The sequence below is a fragment of the Silurus meridionalis genome, chromosome 15 (assembly GCF_014805685.1).
Source record: "Silurus meridionalis isolate SWU-2019-XX chromosome 15, ASM1480568v1, whole genome shotgun sequence".
Lineage (NCBI taxonomy): Eukaryota > Metazoa > Chordata > Actinopteri > Siluriformes > Siluridae > Silurus > Silurus meridionalis.
Window position 1 is genome coordinate 5,104,151 of NC_060898.1, and position 18,755 is coordinate 5,122,905.

Below are 18,755 nucleotides of genomic sequence, written 5' to 3' on the forward strand. Positions count from 1 at the left end.
CGTACAGTCTTACTGACAACATGACTTAACATTTTGATGATCTTGTTTGTAAACAATAACAAAAGGACTTGTCGTTCTGATGACAATGATTTGTTAATTGACACAAAGACTTATTTTTAAGAGATGAACTATGGATTTTGAGAGAAGTACAGGCTTTTGCAAAGAAATACAACGTGTTGTGATGTTTGTACAAGTTTTTTGCTTTTAATGCATTTACTAGATACCAAATTATTAAGGATGTGACCAGGCGTCCGTATACTTTTGGGTTCAGCCTAGTATAGGGGGCGGGTTCAATTATATGCCTCTCTAATCCTCTCGCGGTCACGTGACACAACCCGGAAGCGGATATGTAAACAGTGCTCTTTTTGGCGTATGCGTTGAATGTGAACAAGCCTGTCATATATATAGATTTAAATTATTATTACTATTATTCGAATTATGATTATAGCATGTCGGTTAATATGAGATGCTGGTTAGCTTGCAGTGCTAGGTTGAAATGCTAGCTTGTTAGCCAGCTGGCTAGCAAGACTGCAGGGAGCAGAATGGAGTGGATGAGTGAACGCTAAAGGCTCCTCCACGCACCGCGCCGCCTTCTACACAGATTTCCAGGTACCGTGTTTCACCCACGTGTTCAGTGCAGCTGATGGATGTGAGGGTTGTTTGCATGGTGAACTTTGATCTGATCATAAGCATTTTCTTGTTTTGTTTTATTCTCCTGGTCTGCTTGTATGTGTTCGGATTTCTGTTCTCTTCTTGACCCAATACCACATACTTGGATGTTTTCTGACATCTCCATTCTCACACCATAACCTCTCAGGCTTCTCTTTCTATTCTTCTACAGTAGGTTTAGTGGATCCTGCTGAAATCTCCATTTTGATTGGTCAAAAGGTGCTTCTACAACAGTATTCTTTATAATAAGTCCAGCTGCAATGCTTAAATACTGCTTGAAATAATAAAAATACAAAATATTTACACCGATCAGGCATTACATTATGACCACCTTGCCTAATATTGTGATGGTTCACCTTATGCTCCTCTTGTGCATCAATGAGCCTCGGCCGTCCATCACCCTGTCGCCGGTTCACCACTGTTCCTTCCTTAGACCACTTTTGATAGACACTGACCACTGCAGACCGAAAACATCTCACAAGAACTGCAGTTTCAGGGATGCTCTGACCTCTGACATCACTTTAGGTCTAGACGTCTAGAGGTAAATTTGTGCATGGGGCATTCACATGCTGGGACAGGTTTGGGTTTCCTAGTTGAAGTGAATGGAAAATTCAAATTTGTTGAACAATTCAAATGCTGCGGCATCCAACGACGATTGCGTTCCTTCAACTTTCTGGTAGAAAAGCTGCATATGGCTGGAAAAGTCAGACATCCAAATACTGTTGTCTATATAGAGTTTATACCTAAATAATAAAATTATTTCATACTCATTAAAGGCTGACAGCTTTCCTTGATGTTGATCAACCATCTGTTCATGATCCTATGATGGTAAATGACTACGGTCTGTTGTTACACTTTTTTTTATTTTCACTGTAACATCTTCCCTTAGAAGGAACAACAGCTGTACACACTCTTGGCATGCTGACAGTTCATTGCCATGCCTCTTGTAAAACGTGCCGGTGTTCTTCACCAGTTGGATTTTTTTTTCTGACTTTGAGATCCAGTTCATCCCAGAGCAGTTCAATAGGATTTAGGTGCAGTGACTGGGCAGGTCATTTCATGATAACACTTACAGAGTTTGGACGTATGCTTCAGGTCATAGCCTACTTGTATTGAGAAGTCAGTTTCAATGAACCATGTCCAGATGTTGCATGGATGTTGCATGGATGTTGCATGGATGTTGCATGGATGTTGCATGGATGTTGCATGGTGCTGAAGAATGGAATGGCAGCCATGTTGGTTCAGGATTTTTTTCACTCCGAATAAGTCTCGAACTTTCCCTGCTCCAAAACAAGCCAAAACAATTACACTTTCTGCTTGATGTTTGACTGTAGGTGAGGCAGTGTGCTAACATCTTCTCTTCTGTTCTCCATCTCACATATGTTCTTCTGTTAGAGCCACATTTGTAGTCATCAGTCCAAAAAAAACCTTCGTCCAGTAATTCACTGTAGAATTCTGCGTGTTTTTGCCTTTAAACTACTCCGCATGCGTCTCAAAAACTTTTCTCAATACCCACTCCATCTTTTCCATTTCACTGTTTCAGAGCTGGTCATAAATCTAAGTGACAAATTTAACTTCTACAATGATGTAATAGAAACTCTTTAACGGCTCACTTTATTTGGAGTCCAGTGAAATAATGAGGCTCCACCTCATTGTGTCCTTTATCCTTTTTTCTGTTCTCAGCTCAAAACTGGTGCGGAGGAATGTATTCAACACAGAGGAAGGACTTTTTCTCAGTGACACTGGGAGAACGCAGCTACAATAATGGAAAGCACCGGAGGCAGTCCTGCTGGAGGGTGAGCATCAGAATGACTTTGCCTCGGTGTCAGCACCTGATCATTCTGTCAGGTATTTTGGGTTAATTGTCAAAGCATGATGATTGCTCACACTCCTTTGCAAGAACAACCAGGTTTTACAGAAAGTTAAGAATTTAAAAAAAGTATTTTAAAATCCTGACAATTTTACATATCGGCGGAATGAATGAAGAATGGAAGGAATGAAGACATTTGTTAAAGTATGCTGAAATAAATAGAACAGCTGAATAGAACATATCTGTAGTAAATTATATATTAAATATAAAAAACACACTTATATACATGTCTGTATTATCCAAATCAGGTTTAACAAATGTAAAATATTTTTATTAAATTTTTCCATTTATTTAATTTAATATAATCAATTTAATTTATCCCAGTTTAATCGATTACTCAATGTAGTCAAAATATAAAAAAAGTGTATTACATGAATTTGATTTATTTTGTTTGATTTTTATATTTTTTATTTTTAGCAAATATTGTGAAACATTTTGTTATATACGTTTTGTGTTTCTTCCCCTCGACTATACCGATATTGAACAGAACCGTGACTTCTGTGTACCGTTACACCCAGTAACTACAAGTATTATTGCAGACATTTTATTATGATTTTACATGCATTTATTACGCCTAATAATGCAAGATTCGTTTATTATTTTGTTATGCACTGTGCAAACAAATGAACAATACTCTCTAAGAGATATATCTCACTTTTACCATTACCATCATAATGACATTTTATTTCATATTCATTGCTATTGAAACCAAAACAGTGAAACAAACTGAAATATCCGTCCCGTGCAGGTCTCTAGTTTGTATTACTGGAACAAAGATGTTTCTAACTGGGCCTCAATGGATTGGACATATTTCCCAAGTACACTCCAAGCATGCATTCAGATTGATATCCGGGGAATCTTGAGTTAAAACTAGGAATGCACCGAATATTCGGCCACCGAAAATTTTCGGCCGAAAATGGCCCAAAAGTGCATTTGATCACCGAAAAAAACACGTCCGAAACAGTTTGTTGTGATGACGCAAACAGAAACCGCTGCCTGCACGTGCTTGTCTAAAACAACATGTCTGCGGTGTGGACGTGTTTCAGTATATCTGAGAAAGACCCACGGATAGCGATTTGCAAAACATGTAATGACGAAATTTCGTCTGCAAAAACTTTCTCCACGTCGGGTTTAATTTGAAATCCAAACATCCGAACGCTATGCTGAATATGAGAGGAACGCAAACGCACAGAAAAGCAAAACCCCTCCGAGCATGCGCACTCCGTCTGTGGTGGACGTTGTTGAAAAGGCAGGAAGTTTCCCAGTGATATTGTTGTATTGTTGTATCTTTAAGCAGTTGCACTTGTTCTAAATGCACTTTGTTTTTATGAAAGAACATATTTAATTGTACAACCTTTCAGCAGGCCAGAGGGCCTGTACATTATTATTTAATGTACACATGAGTGCATTAAAGTTAAACATTTAAGACTAAAATTTAATTTATTTTATCCTGTGCATTGCTGCAATGTGCTATAAATAAATATTTTCATAATTTGTAATTGATTTATTCTTTGAAACTTTAATATTAATTTATGCAATTGAAATGGCTTGATTTTAGTAAGGTTAGTACACAGTCATAGCCATAAATGCAATGGTAATAATAATTGCCATAATTTCTTTCGGTGTTTCGGTTTTTTCGGTTTTCGGTTTTGCTTTCCTCCTTTTTTCGGTTTTCGGTTTCGGCCAAGAATTTTTATTTCGGTGCATCCCTAGTTAAAACCATGAACTCTTTGTCATGTTCCCTAAAACCATTCCCAAACATATTTTCTGCAGTGTGCACTTTCTATTAGCTCCCAGAAAGCTCATTATTATAATGTGATAAGAGTGGGCAAGGAAACTTTGTTGATTAGTACTGTCTGTTCAAATTATCCAGTCTTACGCTCTCCATCCGATTTCACAATTTCCCACTGATTGCGTTCATTTTTCCGTCTAGACACCTGATTGCATATTATGTTGTTATAGTCTCATATCTTATAACAGTTATCATACATTCCGCCCAATGTTCGAATTAGACATCCGTTTAAAATTGTGATTTTGACTGGCCTTAATCGAGGCACATTATATACTCTGTAATCATCATCTTCAGAATTATTAGCACCCTTAAACAGGATGGTGAAATATATATATTTAGATCTAAAAATGATCGCCTGGATAGTTTTACACTGCAAATAAAAGAGGAATTGTAAAATAACAACAACAAAAAAACCAATTCTTGATGATGTGAGAACAAAAAGCAAGGAATCTGAGACCCTTTAGATAGAATTAGGAGTTTGTCCACATCCTTCATTGTTCAGGCTTCAGGGTTTTGCGATGCAGCTCACACCACAGGTTTTTAAAGAGGTCAACAGACTGGAATGGCCGAGTTAAAAGCTTGGCTCTGTGATTATTGAGGCGTTCTGTGTGTATTTTGGATTATTGTCCTGCGGAAAATATTCCACAATGACCCAAAACTTCCCGGCAGAGGAAGTCCATGATGATGCCTTGTATTTTAAAACAGAGGCCCCAACATTGCATTTTCTACAGAGAACATTTAGTAAAGTAGTGAAGATTCAGTGAAAACAAAATTCTTTTTTTTTTCCAAAAACTCATGTCTTCACTGTGGATGGAGAAAAGCTTCCAGAAAAGCTCTACAATTGTCCTACAATTAACCCCAACGGTGTCCATGGGTTATGGGTAGTTTCCAGCTGTTTTGTATGAAAGTCAGCATATATTACGTGGCTGAACAGTAAAAACAAATAAGAACATGCTATAATTACCTACAATTAGAGGAATTAGAGTGGTGCCAATAATTATGACACAGGCAGTATTAAGGGTTAACTTATGTTTTTTTTATTTTATTTATTACAAATGTACCTTCATTATAGATACAGTCTCTCTTATCAGGTTGAGATTAAGATAATTTAATAATTGAATACTTTTTCCAAGGGTGCCAATAATTTGGGAGGAAATGTGTATGTTTTAAAACATCTCTATTCGTGTTTTCAGAAATGGAAGCAGTTTTCCCGTCTGCAGCGCAGTCTCATACTGTCTCTCTTCTGCATTCTGTTCATCGGAGGGATCTTCTCATACCCCAGCCTCTCTGAGCAATGGACAGGTGAGTGTTTTTAGAAAGCAAATGGTAATCATGTTTGGATTTACATGAATAGCGTAACACATCCAATCTGATTTAACACTGCATTTTGCTGTTGGCTTTGCTCAGCTCAAGTGCGAAGTGGCTTGTATTGTTGTTTTAACCATATACAGTACGGTACGCTTGGGCTACTGTTGGCCAAAGGAGGAGAAGCAGAGGGGGAAGACGTCTACAGAGACAGCAGGGAAAGGAGAAGTGGAGGAGAGTGGAGGTTTGGGTGGGCACTTTAAATGTTGGCACTATGACTGGTAAAGGGAGAGAGGGAGATGATATGATGGAGAGGAGAAAGGTAGATATGTTGTGCGTTCAGCAGACTAAGTGAAAAGGGAGTAAGGGCAGGAACATTAAAGGAGGGTTCAAACTGTTCTATCATGGTGTGGATGCAAAGAGAAATGGTGGAGGGGTGATTCTGAAGGAAGAGTACAGTCAGAGTGTAGTGGAGGTGAAGAGAGTTTCTGAAAGAGTGATGAACGTAAAGCTGGAAGTTGAAGGCGTGACGATAAATGTAATCAGTTCTTATGCTCCACACGTGGGTTGTGAGATGGAGGAGAAGGAAAAATTCTAGAGAGAGTTAGATGAAGTAAAGGGTGGAGTGGGTGGAGAAAAGTGGCAGGAGTGATTTGTGTTAGAAGAGTATCTGCAAGACTGAAAGAGAAAGTTTATAGCATATAAATGACTTAAAATGTATTATTCTGTTCTCTTGCCTTCACTTCAGATCTGTTTGAAGGATCACTGCATGATGTTAGAGATGACCTGCAGAAACGGGGTTTCCAACCGTTCCCACCTGGTCAGATCCTAAAACCAGTACCTGAGGTCATAAACAAGGAGTCTTCTGAGCCACAGAAACTGAATACCTTCGTCCTTCCCAATGCTCCAGCTCTGGTCAGTTGCTTGTCTGGAAATAAGGTCATAGGACAATCCAGGATTGTTATATAAAGGAAGACTTTCAAAAAGCTGATAATTTTAAGTGCATGCATACAGACAAATAATAATAATAATTACTAGATGTCATAATTATGATATCAGAGTGAGAAAAGCTTCCCTGGGTTCATGTGGGTTTTCCCTGGTGGATTTTTGTGACTCAAAATGACAAAGCAAGTCACATGATTGTGAAACCTGTGTGCTTTGTCTACTACAGAAGAAACCTCCAAGCAAACGTGGTCCTCCAGGCCTGCAGAAACGATTAAATGTGTCTGAATGGCAGGTGAAGGGCGGACAGGAAGCAGCCGGCCGAAGAGAAGAAGTGCAGGAGGATGAAACTCAGACTGTCATTAGGTATAATACCGGTGCAAAAAAAATACACTTAATACATTGCAGTCTTTTTATTAACAACTGCTATACATTGAATGGAACGGATCAGCGTAAGTATGAAGTACGGCACATTTTACCTTCGCGTTTAGATGTTGTTTGAACATAATTGTGCTGGATTAGTAGAGTGTAGTTCCGTTTTTGTCCCATTAGCAGTGTGCTTATTTAAATAACGGTGCTTCTAATGCAATTTGTGATCCTCTTCCTTTTTTTCGGGTTGGATTCATTTTGCATTCACTGCCATCACTGCATAGAGACTTAAAATGCATTAAAGGCCATTAAGCTAATGAATAATGTGACAACCATAAAGAGGCACTACTAAGTAAAGTTATAAATTCCTTTTCATGGACTTGGATTCGATTAATTTGTTCAACTCTCCAGAACAGGCCAAGAGCAGCCTTAATACAGACACTTAAAATGCTTAGAAATGCTTTAAATGCTTGATTTATTTCATTTATTTACGTCCCTTTTATTCCCCTAAACGTTTATCGGCGCTTTCCGTTATTTGCCGTCGCCTGAACAGCTGGCGAGGGGCCATGATCGAAGCCGTGCAGGACGCCGAGCCACAGGAGGCAGCAGGAGCCGCGGAGGTCGGGGAAGCCGTCCCTTTGCAAATAGGTAGGAACATTTCACATTACACCTGCATCCTCACGTGGTAACTGAGAAGTGGGAGCTCAGTGGTTCAGACATTGTTCGAGTTCATGTCCCAGAAACACCATTCTGCTCATGTTGGGTCCTTGAGCGAGCCCTTTAACCTTCAAATACTCAGTATAAATGAGACACTCGTAAGTGGATGTAGATAAGGGTCCACAGGATAAGGGTCCACAGGGTGTCAAATATCATTAAGGTAAATGTAAGTGTTATTGAGGTAAATGTAAGGACACCTGACTGTTCAGTAATGATGACCGCATTACCATTATAGTTATTTACAAACTGTACATTTTTCTTTTACTGTTATTTTATAGTTTTGTTCCAAAAGAGTCTTTTTTTTTTTTTATTTATAGTCATTTTCAAAGCCTATATTTTATGTATACGAGTTGCTAACAAAAAGTTTAGAATCGAATGATGATAACTGGTGCTATTCTGAACACTTGCATTACCACGTCTACGATTTTATCATGGACAGCAAGTTAGAGCAAAGAGCAAACGTGAAATTCTGCATGAAACTGGGCAAATTAAATTTTTTTTAATTAATTTATTTTTGTATTAAAAAGTTTCACATCTGCATCATTCATATGTTTGTTTGCTTAAAGTAGATCCTATGCAAAATGTTCTAGTTTGTTGCATATAAACAAAAGAAACGTTCTTAAACAGAGATAACATCTTAAATCTATACAAAACAAAAGATTATCACGCAATTCAAACCCAATCAGGACCCACGGGAGCAGAATTGTCCGTTCTGTGTGGGTGGTGGCGATTGCATACACTTTCCCATGTCACCAGCTAGCGAGTCTGTGTAGATTTCAGTTTGTGCATGCAGAAGACAAAAGTACTTTCCCCTGGGCGTCCTGTGTTACCTCGCGACACAAGGAGGAGAAGCAGCTTGAATTGACTGGCTTTAATCTTTTAGAGGAAACACCTATTTGGTGAAAACTGGGAAACTAAATCGAACCAAACTGCAAATTAGAATCAGCCAATGCTCTAAATTGGTGTGAAAATGCGGCTTTTCTTTTGCTGATTTTTTTTTTTTCTCATTCATGTTATGTCTATTTGGTGACATATTGATTTTATTTAGTCTGAGAAGCGCACTGTTGTTTTGGTTCGCACTCCACTTTGATTGCTTTGTAGTTTCTTACCAGAACAAACAGAACTAAGAAGGGAAATAGTTTGATTTATATAAATTAATTTTTTTGCCTGTTAGCTGAATTTCATTTAATTGGTTATAATTCTTTTGTGTATATTTTTTTGTGTAATTCTGAAATGTTCATTGAAAATCAAAAATGTTCATTCCAGACATTGGTTTATATTATAGCTATTATATATTATATTATAGCTATTAAATTGGTTTATATTATAGTTTTATATATGTATTACTACATGACCCACCTGATGCTGCTATACAGTATAATTACTTCAGATGCCCATATACTACACAATTATATGACATCATTCTTTTTAAAAACATGACTGGATGTCCATTTTTAGTCCCAGTGAACCCAGTGGATCGAGCAGAAGCTGTCAGAGAAGCTTTCAAGCATGCGTGGAAAGGCTATAAAGCTTTCGCCTGGGGTCATGATGAGCTGAAGCCTGTCTCGAAGACATACAGGGAGTGGTTTGGTTTGGGTCTGACCCTTATCGATGCGCTCGACACCATGTGGATTCTCGGCTTGAAAGATGGTAATACCGTAGCAGTCGCTTTAAAAGAGTCAGTAGAGTCTTTTATGATTTAATAATCCAATCTTCTGTGTTTTTCTGTTTCGTTCTCACAGAGTTTGAGGAAGCTAAGAAATGGGTCGAGACGGAGTTATCATTCTCTAAGAACGTCGATGTGAATCTGTTCGAGAGTACCATCCGCATTCTCGGAGGCCTCCTGAGCACTTATAACCTTACAGGAGACACGCTGTTCCTGGACAAGGCTGTCAGTAGTTTAAACATACCTCCAATGCTTTTTTTTTTTTTTTGCCCTCAGCTTTTCTAGATCTCGCAGTGAAAGGACAGTCAGCATTTGTATCAGAACAAAGATTTTAAGGTCATTCAGGGTAATTTAACGCGAGTGCTTTATTGGAGTGTATGTGCGCTTACGCCGCAAATTCTTTCTCTTCCTTTAGAAAGATATCGGTTCTAGATTGATGCCTGCCTTCAAGACTGCGTCCAAGATTCCTTTTTCTGACGTGAACATCGGTAAAGGCACTGCGCACCCACCACGCTGGACCACAGACAGCACCGTTGCCGAGGTCACCAGCATTCAGCTGGAGTTTCGGGAGCTCAGCAGACTCACCCAGGACCCACAATATCAGGTGCTGACATCAGTTCTGATTGGTCAAAATTGATTTCATTTACAACAGCAGCTTCGATAGTTCACCTCGTTTTGTTTTATTTCTTATATAATGAATAACTGGATGATTGTTTAGTTTTTTTATATTAGTATTGTTCATAAAGATGCTTGTTTGAAACACTGTTTTTTTTGTTGGTGTTGTGTGTATGTTGTGTGATTGTGCTCAGAACGCAGTGGATGAGGTGGCGAGGCTGGTCCACAAGCTCGATGGGAAGCGCGATGGACTGGTGCCCATGTTTATCAACACAAGCAGCGGCAAGTTTACGCACCGAGGAGTGTTTACTCTGGGAGCTCGCGCTGACAGCTACTACGAATACCTGCTCAAACAGTGGCTACAGGGAGGGAAAAAGGACTTCACGTGAGTGGTGTTTTGGGTGGATGGGTGGGAGACATAATCTCTGTTATCTGCTGAACAACCGTTGGTCCAAATTGTATCTGGTTAAGGAAGTCTGCTAAATACATTAAATCATTATCTATCTATCTATCTATCTATCTATCTATCTATCTATCTATCTATCTATCTATCTATCTATCTATCTATCTATCTATCTATCTATCTATCTATCTATCTATCTATCTATCTATCTATCTATCTATCTATCTATCTATCTATCTATCTATCAATGAAACTTGTATATATTTCAGAGTAGTCAGTGTGCAAATTTATAGCAGTATAGATTTACTGTCCTCTAAAAATAACTCATCATACAACATTATTGTCAAAATAACTGGCAACAAATGTAAGTATACCCTACTGTAAGTGATGACAGCTGTACATCGCTTTATCATGCAAAGCCATGTTCTGTTCATCATGCTTATGTTTTTGTCTGCTTGACAAGACCATACAAATTTGTGTATCTTGTATTAGAGCAGTTAAACTCTACTAGGATTTAAGAAATGAGAATTGTTGCTTTCCACAAAGATGGCCGAGGCTAAAAGAAGATTGGTAACACCCTCAAACTGAGTTACAGTACAGTGGCTGGGGTCATACAGAGGTTTTTGCAAGACAGGTTCCACTGGGAACAGGCCTCGCAAGGGTCGATCAAAGAAGTTGAGTCCTCAGGCAGTTTTCCAACATAATAATGACCCTAGACACATCGCCAAGATCACAACTGCCTTGTTGAAGGTGAAAGTAATGAAGTGGCAAAGTATGTCTTCAGACCTGAACCCTATTAGGCACCTGTGGGGCTCCTCAAGCGGAAGGAGGAGAAGCGCCATGTTTCTAACATCCAGCAGCTCTGTGATGTCATTATGGAGGTGTGGAAGAGGATCCCAGCAACAACCTGTGCAGCTCTGGTGAATTCCATACCCAGTAGGATTAAGGCAGTGCTGGATAACAATGGTGCTCACACAAAATATTGACACTTTGCACACACTTTTTATATGTTTAATTAGGGTGTACTCACTTTTGTTGCCAGCTATCTAAAAATATAAAGGTTGTATGTTGAGTTATTTTTAGAGGACAGTAAATCTGTCTACTGTCTACATCCAAGTTTCATTTCTACAGTATTGTCTCTTGAGGAGATATACTAAAATGGTTGCTGAAATGTGAGGGGTGCACTCACTTTTGTGAGACACTATACATAAAGTGCGAAATAACGATACATATCTAGCTACAGATTATGAGGTTGAATTTTTTCCAAAATCTAATCTCTAATATCCAGAGAGCTATAAAATGTAATAGTGTGACTGAGGAATCGGTCCACATTTTCTCGCTTCTTAGACCTAAACGAATGTTCTGGAACAGTCAGATCCTTCTCTTTATTCCATATTTTCTACTTACCTGTATCTGACCCCAAAATGCTGTGCTCTATGGAATTGTGAACGTCTGTCTATCTGCCAGTGTCTGTCTGTCTGACTGTCTGGCTTGCAGGGTCTGATAAGAACTCCTAGCTGCTTGCATGCCTTTCCTCTCTTTGCTCTTCACCTGGTAATGATTGGCCTCCTGCCAGTGCATACTTAAGACTAAGTTGCTGCTGGAAGCTGGTCTACCTCAGCACTGAGCACTTTTTAAATCCTTTCTTTAAAAATATTTAAGAAAAAAATTGTCAATTTAATTGTGAAAAAAATATAAAATTCTTTGCAATTAACGTAACACAAGCATTTCTTCACATTTTCCTTGTACTGAAAAAACAAAAACGTTTAGTTAAAATTAATTTCAACTGAAACTCTAAGAGTAAAGAATATCCAACTATGTAATGAATTAAACGTTAAACAGTACACGAAAGAAAATTGTGATCGCTAGTATGATCGCTATCTCCACATGCTAGCTTTAATAGTGGAATGTATTCATCCCAGGCATGGATGGAAGAGATCCTGTCTGGAAGATTTACATACTTGCCAAATTGAATAACAAAAAAAAAGAAATTGCAAATTGTCCCTTTGGACCATTTTTTGGTTTTGTTAGTCATCTTTTTTGACCTGATCTAATTTCATGTAACGTGCATGGAGAGGTTCAATCAGCGACTTCTAGTGTATATTTTAGGGATGTGCGTTTCCATAACGGAAGCTATGCGAGTCGGTGCATAGCCAAAGATATGATACATTAAAGATGTATCATGAAGCAGCTACAGATGCGATACGATTCACCCCTATTACTATGCAGTGCGATCCGATTTTGAATCGATTTAATACGATGCAATAGAAAAAATTACGCTAGGCAATTTAATATTATATAATATATTCATATATATATATATATATATATATATATATATATATATATATATATATATATATATATAATATATTTAACAGATATGGCTAACGCATGGCACTTAAAAAAGAAAAAAAAAAAAGGCCTTTGTAGTGCAAAAAATTATAAAAATTAAACCAGACATTTTTTTTTTTTTTTCTAGACAAAGATGCAGCTCTACCTCTGCCATGTTAATCTGTATTCAATGTGACTCTCAGGACAGGCCTCGGTCTCCGTAGTGTTGCGATACGTCATTTTCACGTAGCAACAGCCGTGCTGAGAGAACAACAGTTTGAAAAACAGTTTAGCGAGGAGAAATCAAGCTACATTTAAAAGATTGGTGACAAATTATTGGTCTCTTTGTAAATAATTAAATTATAGTGCATCTACTAATAATTATATATAAATAAATTGTTTTGACCGATGCAAATATGTTCAAAACGATGCATGTTAACTTTTATGCTGAGTCAGTGACTTCATCCCTAGTATACAGTGCACTGCATAAGGAACCCCTCCTCACTTGAACTTTCCCACCTTTCAGAGTGTTGCTACTCAAAAACCTCATAGGTGCCATATATGTTTTAATATTTAAAAGCATATATTGCTGGTTTTAAGGTTTAAAAGCATATATTGCCAAACCACAATGTGTAATGTGTGTGTTCAGGTTACTAGAGGACTACCTTCAAGCCATTGAGGGAGTGAAGAAAAATCTCCTCAAACAGACAGCCAGTAAGCACACCTTTGTGGGAGAGCTGTCTCACGGACGCCTCAACCCCAAAATGGTAAGAGATTAACAGAAACCTGGCATGTCCAGGCTTTTGTTTTGATAACGTCCCACATTTAGAGATAATCTGCAAGCCAGCGGCGTTTGGGACATCTGTGTATTTAATCCCGAGATTTGGATTTTGGGTTCTTAATGACTTCTGTGGAATTGGATTACTTATGAGGATGGAGATTGCTGTATCTGTGACCTGCTGGAACCTCCTGTGTTTTTTTTTTCTTCTCTTGCCCAGGATCATTTGGTGTGTTTTCTTCCGGGCACACTGGCTCTGGGAGCGCATAACGGCCTGCCAGCTGACCACATGGATCTGGCAGTGCAGCTGATGGAGACATGCTATCAGATGTATGCACAGATGGAGACGGGCCTGAGTCCTGAGATCGCCCATTTTAACCTGTACAGCCTCAGCGGTCGTGATATAGATGTCAAAGTAAAGTCTTCAGCATTTTTTTTCATTAAAGGCTTTTATTTTTCAACTGAACATATCCATTATATATTATCTGATATGCATACACCGACCAGGCGTAACATAATGACTGGTGAAGTGAATAACACGGATTCTCTCTTTATCATGGCACTGCTCTATTAAATTATCATTTAGACTTAAATATTTGATGGGGTGAGATTTTCTGTGAGAAAATATTAGTTTTTTTTTTTTGAAGGAGTGGTAGTGCTTCCTTGCACCATTTTGACCTGTTTTTCTAAAATCACAACAGAATGAAACAGAAAATTGACTAGCAGGAATGACTATTAATACTGTAGACACTAAACACCAATCAGGCATAACTTGATGACAACTGACCGAAGTAAATATCACTGATTATCTCTTCATCATGACACCTGTTAGTGTGTGGGATATATTAGGCAGCAAGTGAACATTTTGTCCTCAAAGTTGACGTGTTAGAAGCATGAAGCAGAGGGCTATCCAGATGACTGGGTCAGAGCATCTCCAAAACTGCAGCTCTTGTGGGATGTCCCTGGTCTGCAGTCATCAGTTTATATTAAAAGTGCTCCAAGGAAGGAACAGTGGTGAACCGGGGACAGGGTGATGCTTATTAATGCACGGTGGGGAGCGAAGGCTGGTCCGTGTGGTCCGATCCAACAGACGAGCTCCTGTAGCTCACAATATTGAAGAAGTTAATGCTCAAAGGTTCAGGACTGTTTTAGCAGCAAAAGGGGGAACAACACAATATTAGGCAGGTGGTCGTAATGTTATGCCTGATCAGTAAAGGTAAAGTGTTATGCCTGGTCGGTGTATATTGGACACTGTGTATCTGTGTGTTTGTCTAGCCGGCTGACAGACACAACCTCCTGAGACCTGAGACGGTAGAGAGTCTGTTCTACATGTACAGATTCACCCAGGACAGGAAATATAGAGACTGGGGCTGGCAAATTTTAGAGAGCTTTAACAAGTACACCAGGGTAAGTTTTAAACTCTGAGCCCTCAGCTTTCTGACATGTCCTTTCTTTTTGGGAAAGGAAAAAAAAAAATTTCTTCCAGTGGTTCTGTTCAAGCAGTACTTTTTGCAAGGAGAGTTTGCAGACTCCACCTGAGTGGAATCAGTGGGGATCTTTTCCGCTTTCTTCTTCTGCGGTACGGTCACTGAAATCCGTTTCTAACATAAAGCCACACTGACAGCCAATTCTAAAAGATTTTCATTTAAATGTAAATGAAAAGAAACAAAATCAGCAGTGTTCCCAAGACAACAAGGCGGGTGCGAGTCCATTGTGTGACTAAAATAGATTTATAAAATGTGCATGCAGATCATTTCTAATCAGCGTGACCGATATTTTATCCTCAAACCGAGTTAATCTAGGATTTTTGGAACAGCCTTTCACCACACTTAATACTCTTTACTCTTATACTCCTAGAACTTGTATTTCCTTCTTCCTCATGTCATCTCAGGGAGTTTTTCCCTTTTTTAAGGTCCAATCACATTTGATTTTACTCATTATAGCTGTACATATAAGTTTGCATTTGCCGTCGTGAACAACCGTTTTGTTTCCGATATCTATTGGAATAAAATGCATTTCTGCTTTGTGAATATTGTGATTATTGCTCATCCTGTTTGCTGAAGATGGCTGGCTGAAAGCTTTTTAGACTTCCATTACGGTGACAGCCTCGTCACTGAGCATGAGAGAGAACAGAGGGTGAGGATGGGAACCAACCAGAAATGAGCTTCTCCCCCAATCCCCCCTTTATTTATTTATTTATTTTCCGTGTCTTAGGTGCCAAGGTGTTTTCTGAGATCCGTCTCGACTCAAAATATGTACTGTTTTGGAAAATGGATCCATTTCTGCAGGCGTATTATGAGTAAAAGAGTGTTAAAACCACCAGTGGTGGACAAAGTACACAGACCATGTACTTGAGTTAAAGTAGAGCTATAGTAGGTAAAAATATGACTCCAGAAAAGTAAAAGTGCTCCCTTTAAAATTTCACTTGAGTAAAAGTACAAAAGTATTTGCCTACAGATGATTTCTTATGGCTATAATGTTCCTATTGTCAAGACTCAGTTCATGTAAAAAGACTCTAATGTGACTCTTAGCAACACCAATCTATTAATAGAATGATATTAAAGAGTCAAACACTAATTGATATCTGTTAAAATTATCATTAACCCAAAACCTCCCTTTCAACCACTTCAAAATAATCATGCAAATGAGGCCACGGGTGATGTGGCAAGTCAAAGTCAGGAGTTCAAACATTTATTCCTCTCAAAATCTTCTGCTTGCTATAAATTCATTCAGGTTTATTTAAAAATACATCAGTTGTAATAAAGGTTACTGAATTGTTATAACACTTCCTGCCTTTTTTTAGGTCCCCAGCGGAGGCTACACGTCCATCGGGAACGTACGTGATGCGGTCAATCCCAACCCCAAAGACAAGATGGAGAGCTTCTTCCTCGGAGAGACCCTGAAGTACCTCTTCCTACTGTTCTCAGATGATCCTGAGCTGATCAGTTTGGATAAGTACGTGTTCAACACTGAAGCTCATCCTCTCCCTATCTGGCCGTCTGCATCATGACCTGCTCTGGAGTTCTAGAAGCTGAAGCTTCTGGGAGAATCCTGCAGAGCTCTTTATCTGGAACAGGGAGCAAATGGAGATTCAGAGCTCAACTCGTTTTCTTCGGGGTCTTGTTCTACGGTGGTGAACGAAACACGGATCGAACTGGAAGGTCAAAATGGTTAACCATGTTTGATGTAACGGTTTTGAAACCATTCACACGCTCATTATTAGAGTTAAAAAAACGGTCAATGTGCGCTATTGCTGCTTGTCGTTGATCTTATTTGCATAAGACAGCTCAGAATTAATGCTGTAAAAACGGAAGGCGTTTTTTTTTACGTGAAATGAAGTACCACTGTTTTTTTGTTGTATTTTTTTTTTACCTTCTCATATTGACGAACGTGAGGTTTCGCATTTCGTCATGATGATGTGACAAGCTCTTAAACAGGGGGACCTCGAAACGCATTTCTGAGTGCTACATTTATGAGATACAGGAGGAATTTAGGGCCTGCGTGAAATAGCGAGCCGTTTGTTTTTAAGAGTTATATTTTATTTGATGGCTCTAAGGCCCGGGAGATTTTATTTGTTTCTGTTCACTTCATCTGACAGCTTTAGCACTTTAGTAAAAGCCCACGACTTGATTTAGTAGCGTTCCCTCCGGAGCCTCCTGAGCTACGGCGGAGCTTTGTGTCGCGATCCGCAACTCTGCCAGCTGTTAGACGAAACCCGAGGTAGACTTTCGAGCCATGACAAACCCCCCACCCCCACCCAAAACCTTTTCCTTTTTTTTTAAATGATTTAAAGGAGCCGTTTGTAATTTCGGATTCTGCTGCCGAATGTGATCAGAATTGCAATGGCAACATTGACAAGCTGCACAAGGCTTCGGTTATAATTCGGCGTTCTCACGTCTCTGCATGTCGCGCAGGTCTACATGAGGAATATGTATATGCGTTGAACACATTAACGATTATGTTTTATTGATAGCTACTTGAAACAAAGCAGCTTTTTTTCTTAAAATCATTATTTTCCAGCTGTGTCATGTTCATGAGAAATCCATTGTCGTTCAGAACAAACACACGTTGATGTTTCGGTTAAGGCAAAGACTCCGCTTGGCTAGGTGATGAGCAGGATGGTGTAGACAGCAGAAGATACTTGGACAATGAAGCATTTAGCAGAGTGTACAGACTGTAAGAGGTAAAGCACTGCTGTATCACTATTATAAACCTTTCTCACAAAATAAGTGTTGCTTGCCACTCATGATCATGTGGAAATTATAATAATAAATATCCATGTACAGGAGCACTATTTTTACGTTACCTACACAAAACCACTGTGTATCCCTGCTTTATTTCTTTAAACAAAAACCTGCACATGCCATACTTTTTTTTACTTTATTATGCAGTTAGAACTGAAATTCTAAAGTCTAATATTTAATTAAACTTGGGCAGAAGGGATGGCCCTATAGTTCTTTATCATCTCTTGAATGCAGGTTAATGTGTACCTAGATGGATCTGAGACAAAGGGAAATGGATCACTGCCCACTTTACAGCCTCACATCCTTCCTAATTCAATTTAATTGTTTTTTTCTCCTTGCTGTAGTAGCCTGTTGCGAGAAAAGAAAATCCTTCCCTGATAGATGTTTCTAAAACTGGAAAAAAAGATATCCCTTTAACAGAGCCAGGTTATATTTAGTGGAATTTAACCAGCAAGGTGTAGAAATAGAACTAACTGATAGAGTAGAAAAGAAAAACAACCCCTACCTGGTTCAGCTTTTGCCTGTAACACAGAACAACGCATTCACCCGTGTTGTCGAGGTATACATGTGTGAGCTACACTTACCCATAATTCTGCTCTGTGATTCTCGATACAATTATGCAAAAATATAAATTAAACATAAATGGGTGAGTAGAACAGCTGATTTTTTGACACTGGGGGTGGAGCCAATTTCAGGGCCGGAAAACTTCATAGAGAAGCCTGAAATTATTATTTCCAAGTCAATGTGGATACTAAAACCATAGCACTCAATGCAGGGGCTCATGAAGAATAACTATGATTTTCTTTTGTTTGTTTCTTCTTTTTTTTTTGTGAGTTCTTATATTTATAAGCCTGGATGGTCCCTTAAAATGACTGGATTGTAAATCAAAATAAATACAAAAAAAGCATGAAATTAAAAAAAAAATAATGATCCCTTTGTTCTAGCAAACAGAGAAAAATATTATTGGAAATATTGATATAATGTTTGGGTGTGGTAGAAATACAAATCTGTGCTATAAATATATAAAGAGGGAATGTGAATGATTACTTTT

At 38.6% G+C, this 18,755-nt stretch overlaps 1 protein-coding gene across 2 annotated transcripts; it reads left to right on the forward strand.

The window, feature by feature from the left end:
- Positions 1 to 341: 341 nt before the first annotated feature.
- Positions 342 to 18,493, forward strand: man1b1a (mannosidase, alpha, class 1B, member 1a). 2 transcript variants are annotated; one of them, XM_046868241.1, is made up of 14 exons: positions 342 to 667; positions 2,353 to 2,465; positions 5,525 to 5,633; positions 6,385 to 6,551; positions 6,808 to 6,944; positions 7,501 to 7,595; positions 9,123 to 9,314; positions 9,407 to 9,555; positions 9,746 to 9,934; positions 10,140 to 10,330; positions 13,332 to 13,449; positions 13,681 to 13,875; positions 14,736 to 14,867; positions 16,264 to 18,493. In XM_046868241.1, the coding sequence occupies exons 2-14, from the start codon at positions 2,373 to 2,375 to the stop codon at positions 16,468 to 16,470; spliced, it is 1,974 nt and encodes a 657-aa protein (XP_046724197.1). In that variant the 5' UTR covers positions 342 to 667; positions 2,353 to 2,372; the 3' UTR covers positions 16,471 to 18,493. The 2 variants fall into 2 exon arrangements, with proteins under 2 accessions (XP_046724197.1, XP_046724196.1); XM_046868240.1 differs by having other exon boundaries at positions 342 to 609.
- The last annotated feature ends 262 nt before the right edge of the window (positions 18,494 to 18,755 follow it).

Bases quoted from the DNA above. Each gene is read 5' to 3' on its own strand.
- man1b1a (XM_046868241.1), top strand. From the start codon at position 2,373: ATGTATTCAACACAGAGGAAGGACTTTTTCTCAGTGACACTGGGAGAA. The intron at 13,450-13,680 runs GTAAGAGATTAA...TCTCTTGCCCAG, and splicing joins GACGCCTCAACCCCAAAATG to GATCATTTGGTGTGTTTTCT. The intron at 14,868-16,263 runs GTAAGTTTTAAA...GCCTTTTTTTAG, and splicing joins GCTTTAACAAGTACACCAGG to GTCCCCAGCGGAGGCTACAC.